This window comes from Vanellus vanellus, assembly GCF_965231255.1.
Source record: "Vanellus vanellus genome assembly, chromosome: 1".
In the NCBI taxonomy this organism is placed as follows: Eukaryota; Metazoa; Chordata; class Aves; order Charadriiformes; family Charadriidae; genus Vanellus; species Vanellus vanellus.
This window is the reverse complement of record NC_138905.1, coordinates 145,400,746-145,410,411: the sequence shown is the minus strand read 5'-3', so window position 1 is coordinate 145,410,411 and position 9,666 is coordinate 145,400,746. Positions and strand designations below refer to the sequence as shown.

Sequence of the window (9,666 nt, the reverse complement as noted above, 5' to 3'; positions counted from 1 at the left end):
CACTCAGCAGCTAAAGTAGTCTCAAACACTGTTAGTTCTAGCTTCCCTTTCATTGCATGAGATATTTTGCTATATAAAATTGAAATAAATAGTATGAGTCAACCTAACCTTTTCAAAGGTTAGTGTGGTTTGGTTCTGATAAACAGTTGGGTAAGTGTTGTGGTGAATTCACAGTGGCTATGCATTTTGCATTAATGGTAAAACGACAAGCTCTTTTTACTCATTCTTTTATAGAAATACGATGAGAGAAAGCAATACATTAAAAAAAAAGAAACAAAACAAAACAAAACCACAGCAGATATTGCATAGAAAAATAACTCTCCTACCCCAAATCCAACTTCAGTGTATGCTTTAATTCATATACAGTAATATTTCACATTCACTGAGAATCATAAACCTTTGGTTAAACACTGAGATTGTACAACCTGAAAGTAATTTTTGTTCTAAATTTATCCCTTGGTTTCATACAGTAGGACTAATTCCAGGACACCCTCTAATTGTCAACATTGGGTTTGCTTCAGTGCCTTCTTGAATAAACTCAGTTCCTTTAACGCTTCCATTTCTTACCAGAAAGTACTGAAGTAGGATGTGCAATGTAGGTATGGCTTGAGTTCTCTCATTGGAGCAAAGTATTTGGAGGGTAGCCATTCAAAAAGAAATATTTTCTGTGTCTACTCATGGATCTCTTTCTTCTGGGGATGCCTAAGGCTAAAAAACACTTTCCTGCCTTTGCAAATAGACCTTTACTCCCTCTAACCCATCCATAGGTCCGCTTGACATTGACCTGGCAGACATGGTCCTGCCAGAGAACAAGCTTTCCCTTCTGTTTTCCAAACTGTCACTGAGCAGTACCTTAGGGCGAAACACTTGCATGAATTTCTGGTAAAATTCTTTGGATGCAAAATAATAAATGAAGGGATCTATGCAGTTGTTGAGGCAACTGAGGCACAAGGTGAGCTTGTAAGCAGGGTACAAACTCCTGCCATAAAACAGGCGGATGATCATATGCACAAGTAGGATAAAGTTATTTGGGGCAAAGCAAGTGATGAATACCAGAAGGACTATCATCGCTAGGTATATGGATCTTGTCTTCTGCCTGTTACCATATCTGTTCGATGTCTGAATAAGCTTCCGAATGGTGCCAATATAGCATCCAACTGTTACAACGAAAGGGATCAGGAAGAGCACAACAAATAGTGTGAGGAGAAAGGCTACCCAGGCTGCGAAGTTGGGCAGCATATCCCATTTGAGGACGTCAAAACACGTTATAATCCCCAGTTCTTTCACTTCATAGGTCAGATCTGTGCTTTCCAGTGGGTAGAAGGCTAGTAGCAAGAAAATCCACATACCGAGGCAGGCAGCCAGGGCGTATCTTTTTCTTCTCCACTTGATCAACTTCATGGGATATACCACACCCATGTACCGCTCGATGCTGATACAGGTCATGGTCAGTATGGAAGAATACATGTTGGAGTAGAACATCACAGTCACGAGGCTGCAAAGAGTTTTGCCAAAGCTCCAGTGATTGTTTTGGATGTGATAAGAAATCTGGAAGGGAAAGCAGCTGGCCAGCATGAGATCTGTGATGCTCAGGTTGATCATGAAGATAACAGAAGGTGTTTTGGGTTTGATGTGCCAGCAGAGCACCCAAAGCGAGAACAAGTTGCCAGGGATACTAATCATAGCCACCACTGAATACACAACTGGGAGGGTGATGGAGATAGCTTTATTCTGGAGCATTGCCAGCGTTTCAACGTCCAGGTGGGATCCGTTTTTAACCATTATTCACAAGGGGGTTGTTGGTCCCTATGAGCGAGCTGGATCATATCATGAAGACTTGGCTTAAAAACCTAGAGGAAAAAGTCAAAAGAGAAAAAAAGTATATCAAAACAGAAATTAAGAACATACTTCTACTTATCAAACTAAGAAAAAGCCCTATGTAGTTTGACAGATTATCACTGAATGAATGGAATCCATTAAAATTATCTCCTGAAAACTCTCCTCCCTCCGAATCATGGCAATGTTTTACCAGTCTCACTTTTTCCTAGCTTTGAATAGCTACTTTTTCCTTGCTGAATGGCTTTCTGATACTTTTTGCAGTCTATATGTTATCACACCTCTTATGTTATTGTAACGTAAAGAAAATCACATATCACAAATTGAAATTAAATTGATGGCTTGCCTGAGAACACTATGCCATAGGATCTCCATGAGCTAAATCCATCCTATTTATTCTAGATATCATGAACTTGCTTCTTGTAATACACAATATTTTCTGACTTCCACCCCACCCCAGCTAAACAGTGATCCATTCCAAGTAAGTGCTGGATATATATTTTTTTTTTTTCAATTGGGAAAAGGAGAACATGCAATCAATTATTCTTGATATATTCATTATATAAAGAGAATGTAAGGAAAACACCATGTATAATCAAGAACCAGGGACAGATTGCAGTTGCTTGGCCTGGTTGACAGGCTGAAGGGACCAAGCTTAAGAAGTAAAAAGCCTTCTTCTAACAAAAAGAAAAGCTATCGAGTTTGATTTTCTGCAAGATATAAGTTATTAAAAAATGTTCTGTTGGCAGCTGTATTACTGGCATCACCTGTAATTCTGCAAAACTAGTTTCAGTTTTGCAGCATGCAAAGCAAAACCATGCTTTCACTGTCTGGCCTATATAGACGTTTCTTGGCAGACACAGTAGCTTATGGTTTAGCTTTTTTATTTTATACAGTGTAGAAGCATTTAGCAGCCACAAGCAAGAACTAATGCCTTGGTGTGCTACAGGCACGTGGGTTGACTTTCATCAAGCTGCAAGTACAAGGATGCAGTTTCACAAAAGAACGGGGTCGAAGAAGTGAAGAAATGGCAATGAATGACCAGAAAGGCAGCAGGTAGAGCAACACTAAGTTCTGTGAAGAGTGGCAACAGGGGCCTGGAAAGGGTGTCAGGCCAAGCCAGCCTATAACTCTGGGCACATCTGTGCTGTTTAATAAAAGAGGGGCAGAGAATAGGTTCAGGCACACGCTGCTACTCAGGGACTGTGATCACCTGCACTGTTTAATCCAAGCGTCTCTTTGCAAGATACACCTGCTGTAGGAGGTTAGATTAAAAAGAAATGTAGGTGCCAGTCAATTGGTGTCACTTAACCTCAGATCTAGTTAAATAAGACCTTTAATTTAATTCTGTGGTCATAACCTGTGAGCAGCGTAACAGGTCAGTTCCTCAGAGAGGTTCGCACTCGGTGCTAGCTAACTCCAGCTGGAAATAACCATTCTGACAAAACCTGTGATTTCTGACAGAGGCTCTTACTGAATAACTTGCTAGACCTTTCACAAAATAGCTGTTGATGGTTCCTGAAACCTGGCAAAGGTGAAGTCTCTGCTGAAGGCTCTAGTGCAGTAGAGATACTCAACTCTCAAAATAAACTGAGTGCAGATCCAGAAAAAGCACAACTACAGCAGCAAGAAGCTCAGTGGGGGCTTATTTCTGTTATTTCTTGATTTGATCAATTTGACATAGTGCTTCAAATGTCAGCTAAAAATATTCAGAAGTAGTGAGAGTCAGTATCAAACAAGTGATGTTAACTAATGTCGCCAGGCTTTCAGGACCTTCTCGCTGAGCTGTTGGAAGCCCAGAAAAAGGCACAAGAAAACAGGAGTTGCAAAGAAGTCAGATGTGTTCCTAATATATCATGCACACAACATAGAGAAAACATGTTCCAACTAATGAGCACATCACATGATCACAACTGCAGAAAACCCTTTGGGCCAAAGCCATTGCAGATGAAATTCTGTTCTTGTCAGCGGAGCTATGTCAAGAATGAAACTAACTCTTCAGTTTTCAGGGGGACTTGAAAAAGTACTCACTGACGCAAAGCTCTTGGAAAAAGCCCTTAATGCTATTTCAACTCTTCTATCTATGACTTACCACAGAAAATACCTATTCATGAAATCTGTTGCCTCAAAAATCCTTCCCAAGTGGCACCCATTTGTGCCTAACAACACTAAACTTCCCAAAACTAATAGAAAAAAATTATCTATATCGAAGTATCTACAGAGGTCTAATAATAAGCCTTTGCAAGTGACAAATATTTGCTCTCACAGGCTAAGGGATCTCACCCCTAGACACTATTCCTATAGAAATTGTACATACTTGGGAAGTAGGAGTATAGGTGAAAATTTCCATTAAATCTGCCACACTGGTGATTCACAATAAAGCTACTGAAGATCTCCTACATTTGGTTTTGTGTCAGGGCAAATCACAAATGTATTTTCTTCTAAACTTGCTTTTTCTGAGAGCATATCCTGATAAGAAAGCGATAAAAAGATGCACACATAGATGCTGCAGTATGCAAAACAATGTCAGGATTGACATTTGCTACCGGCAAATTTTACCCACTTGTGGAACACTACCTTCAGTAAAACACCAGTGCCTCCTAGATTTAGGCATCTCTTGAATAGCTGTTGAAAGGCACCAAACCTTGTGATTGGGTACCTACAAGAGCTCTCCAAAAAGGGTAGGTCCCCTTGGCATGGTTTTCAAAAAGGAAGATGTCCATCACAAGGAGCAAAAGAAAAATGAAGAGTACAGAAAATCCTCCTCGTAATTTTGCCTTTCATTCTGCCAAATCCTTCTGGGGCTCTAATCCTGAATTCCTTGTTCAGGAAAGCCTGGGCCAGCAGAAATTCCTGTCCTGAGTCAACCCTTACTTGTGATGCTTTACTTTTTAGATGCCTGGTTAAGCTGCTGGAACCACAATATAGAATTTCAATGTACTTTACCTCTCCCATTATCTTGTCTATTTGGGTTTAGTTAATGCTGTATTTATGTTTTCCGCTTGTTTAGGGTAACTTTATGTCCTTCCCCCATGGCAACCACAGTCTCTGTCTGCGTCTTGTGGTTTAACTTGAAAATGTCATAAATCAACCGAGAAAGTAATCTTTATGAGGATTAGAATTAGATTCCCCTTACATTTTATGAGTTGCTTCCTTTCAATTTCAGGTTTCCAACACAATTTAAATCAGTGGAGCTTGCATGGGTTCTCTGCAAGGGAAACTTTACTGCGGGATAATTTTAAAACATCAACCCTCAGCTAAGGTTTCATATGCATAATCTGTAAAAATATAGTTCTGTTACACAAATATCCCTGTTAGAAAGACACGATTTTGATTTTATTTTGGAGACAGCTATATTTAAACTGCAATAGACAGATGGACATACAGGTAGACAAAGACAAAAACTCAATGAGGATTCTTCAAGTGAGAAGATCCAGTCTCATTGCCATTTACATCAGTCTTCAAACATCTGATATAGAAGGAGAAATGTTAAGCTTTTCTGCTTACCTCATTTCTGAAATATTTAGTGGATGAATGTATTTTAGTTTTATATTGGGTACTAAGAGCACCTACAGCCTCTGGAGTAACCCTCGCTAAATCCAGGTATGATTTTTTTGCTTCTGGCTTATGGCACTCTGCACAGAAACCTCACCTGGAAATTCAGTAACACCAGGTTTTCATCCGAGCTGTAACTGTAAGCAAAGGTGACAGCTGCTTACTGCCTTTTTGATAGGAATGGTGATTCCTTTCCCTTCAGTTGACAAAATGCGACAAATAAAACATTAAAGGGTATACTGAAAGTCAAACAGTAAAAAAAACAGAAGAGGATTGTGTTATTTCTTTGCCATGGAAGACTAACATTAGAGATGTGTCTACTTTCTTTTTAGGGGACTACTAAATAAAACTGATATGTTTCCTCTCTTACATCTATTCTCTTCCTGTTGTCGATGTCAAGTGCACCTGTGAAAAAGACTGAGAAGCCTGTGAGCCAACTGAAAAACAGAATTACCATTTATAAAAAGTTTTGTGATTTGTTTTGTGATTTGAGATGGAAAAATAAATCTCAAAGCATATCACGCAGCAGAAAGCCTTCCAAAATCACTTCTGTTTTATAAATTTTGGTTCAGCACTATTGTGTAGAACAAAAGCATCTTATTTCATAAATTCTTTGATACTGTTGCACTTTTGGAAAGACACCCTTCCAGCTGAAGAATGTAGGATGGCATATTTCAGATTACAGGAAAACCAACTGAAATGCAATTTCAACTCAATTGCAAACAGATTCAGAATGAAGTAAAATGAAAGGACAGATTTTATTGTAAGGTCTTAGTGCAGTCATATTAACAGTTTTTAATCAATGCAAATGTGGTTGAAGAATGTATATTTTTTTCTCAAAGACTGCATTTTTAAAAATTTTTTATTATTATTTTTTACTTGCTCAGTTTGATACTATTACAAAGCAGTAATAACAGCTAAAGGGTTAGGATAGTTTATGTCTACCTAAATGAAACTAAAATTGCTGAAAACTTAAGGATCCTCTGTGTGCAGTGTTCCTGCTGGGGACTCAACCCCTCCTGGACTGTCTGAATTGCTAGTGAGATGAAAGAAAGTTAGACAAGCACAGAAAACAGACATTTAATTTCTATTGTAGACCAAGTATGATGCGGAGAAGGAGACAGGAAACCAAGGGCCAGGAGCCAGCCACCTTCAGTTGGGGGAAAAGTGACAAAGACTTTGATATTTAGGTAGAGTAAGGGGTTTTAATAGAGGAACAAGAAGAAAAAGTGCCCTTTTGTGACATATCTCAGTTATCGTTCCTAAAGCATCATTGGTGCAATTCAGAGAAACACTTCTGCAAATGTTCAAGTTCACCAAACTGAGGAATGTAAATGAGCGCATCTCTGATCGCGTGTTCCTTAAACTGAACACGGGCTTTACCGAAAGAGGTTGCAGGTTTTGTCTGGATGGTTCTTTCTCACCCTTGCAATAAACTTTCATGCAAATTTTAGCTTGTAGGGTTACATCTCTACATCTCTAAAAGCCGAGGGTTTGGTTCACTCAGTCAAAATTTGAACCCAAGTCTCCTAAGAAACTTCTTTGTATTGGGCCTTCCCTGTTCTTTTTGCCGATTTCTTTTTTTTTGTTTGTTTCTGTTGGTTTGTTCTGAGTATCGTTATTGCAAAGATCAGAAACTGTTGCTGAGCCTGTAGTTATGTTATCATAAAGGCATTATTTCACATTAGGCTTTAGCTTATCTTCTTTTAAGAGTAAATATATTTGGGAAATGAGACTTCTACCCTCGGTGCACTTGCGTGTACAAGTATTTCTGAGCCAACAAAACAAACCTGAAAACATCTAACTAGCTGCAATATTCCTGACCTTCTATGAAATTAAGCTTGAGAAAAATAAAACTGTTCTTTATTTCTTATTTTTCACCAAAGATTATTCAGATAAAGGACATAACGAAACCATATGTATGCCTTCACTGCAAAAGATGGCATGTTTTTTACAATGAAAGGGTTACATTATAATCACTATATTAATCAAAAACTCTTGCAGAGACAGACGTCAGTCTTTATCTCAGTACACCTAGACAAAGTAAACCCTATGGTGGTTATAGCTCTGACCTCAAATAGTTAGGGCAAGGTAAAACAAGAGAGTCTTCTCTCCACAAGAATTTCACATTGAGAGATAAAAAAAAACCCTCTATATTTTCAATACGAAAATGTAGAAGCATTGCCAGGTTTAGTGTGGTGAGGGGTAAATGCCTGTTGAGCTTGTTAGCTATATCAATCTAGACAAAGCAGCTTTATTCAAAAGCGAAGAAAAACAATCCTATCATTTCTGCCTGTTAGAGAGTACTTCTCTTCTCCAGCTTGAGAGAGTGCAAGTGGGCGGTTTCCCAGATTTAGCTCAAGAAATCTTACCAAGTGTGATATCTAAACATACAGGTGAGAAACAAAGAAACATCAAAAGGAAATACTGTAGCGATTCTTCAGAACTTGGTAAGTAGTAAAATTAATTGTACATAGCTACCTTTACATTTCCTGTGTCTGCCCTGGACTATGCAGTTTTGCTGATAGCTGAATTTTAGTTCGCTTGAACCTTCACCTTTGCTAACCGTAAAGTAGCAAAGTCAGGATTCTGTGCTGGTGTTAGCAACATTCATCCTAATTTAGATAAGAGTCCCATAAACACAGCCGCTATCATCTGTGCCAATAACCCCGTTCGGAGTGAAATTAGTCAATGCAGTCTTTAAAAAGTTCATTTATGCAGTAGTCAGGTTTATGGAAACAGTAAGGCTGTGAGCCAGTATTGACAAAACCCTCTCTGCATCTGAATCGTGATTCTATGACTTTATGTGCCAGTTACAGTACAAAATGAAGCCGTTTGCACTTTTCTTTATTGGTGTGCAAGACAGTCATAGAATCACGGAATCACAGAATGGTTTAGTTTGGAAGGGACCTGGAAGATCATCGAGTTCCAACCCCCCTGCCATAGGCAGGGACACCTCCCACTAGACCAGGTTGTCCAAAGCAAGTCAGCTTTAAAAAATTCTGTGACCAAAACTTAGGTCAATTGAAACCCAACTTGTGTAACTCCACTGATATATTTTCTAGGCTGCTTTAAAGTTCAGTCAGAGTCAGCATCCCCAAATGGATTTAAAGATGTTCCAGTTTACGGGCTAATAGCTAGAATATTTTATATACATGTATGTGTATATATATATATGTTGGTCTTTCCTACATACACAGACTTTGTAAGGTTAATTTTTTCAAGTCTGATATTTTTAAAAGGATTAGCAAAGCTAAGGCAACCCTCTTTAAGAATTCAACATAACAGCTGAGGAATTAATTCTACAGGGCTTGCACTCTTCTGCGGCCGCTGCCCATGTGCACGCTCTTATTTCCCAACAGCACAAGGTAACGTGCCTCTTGGTGAAATGATGCTATCTTGCACTTATCATGGAGGAAGAGCATGCGTGCAAGCAGTTGCTGAAATATTGCTGACGCCTGGTGGGGAACCTTGACTTCATTAGACCACAGTTTTTGTCAGATGGTGCATGGTCATTGACAAACAGCTTGCAAAGCTCCTTTTAACCATTCTGGAAGACATCCTGGGTACTGTGGAGTTCTCCTGCACCAAAAGACCCTCCTGCAGGTAGCCTTCCCTTGGGTTATGGCAAGACGGTGAAGATTTATGTTTTTATAGAACTTTGACCACAGAAAGTGGCCAATCAAGTCTAAATTTAAATAACACATGAACTGATTTCCTTTATAACTTTAAATCTTTCAAATATTATCTATGGCCAGGATTGACAGACGATGAGTTCCGGTCGGCAATTACTTCCTACTACAAGTAATTGCCTCACATAGCTGTTGTGAAAGTCAGAGGAAAAAGTATAGTCAGTCATTTCTTTTCTGACCTCAAATCCCAGGAAAAGACATAACAGTTTGTTGGCACAAGGTGTTTGCGGTAGACAATATGACAGATTCCCAGAAGAGAATCCCTCAGTCTTCCCAAAGCTTGATGGTCTTATATTGAATCTGTATTGTCTGATTGGCATTTTAGAGCAAAAATAAATGTATATGTATATATATATATATACACACACATGTAAGCATATGTGTGTGTATATATATCTATTCTATTTGAAATCTGTACTTTTGATCTTTTCATCTCTCTTTTCTGTGAAACTCTTTTTGAATATTTCCTCTCCTGTTCAGTCCACAAAGGAATTGAGGTAGAGCTGCATGCGTGTTTTTTAAGATAATCTTTAGAGATTAGAAAAGAAAAAGGCAAAAAAGCTCACACGTCATTTTTTCTTGC

General features: G+C 38.8%; 1 protein-coding gene across 1 annotated transcript in view; it reads right to left on the bottom strand.

Annotated features, from left to right (window-relative positions):
• Positions 1-223: 223 nt before the first annotated feature.
• P2RY8 (P2Y receptor family member 8) overlaps positions 224-9,666 on the bottom strand; it is a 33,577-nt gene continuing 24,134 nt past the window's right edge. Inside the window, exon 3 of the mRNA XM_082486313.1 lies at positions 224-1,850. Coding sequence (XP_082342439.1) covers positions 709-1,782 — 1,074 coding nt within the window. The 5' untranslated portion in view covers positions 1,783-1,850 and the 3' untranslated portion in view covers positions 224-708. The remainder of the gene's footprint in view (positions 1,851-9,666) is intronic.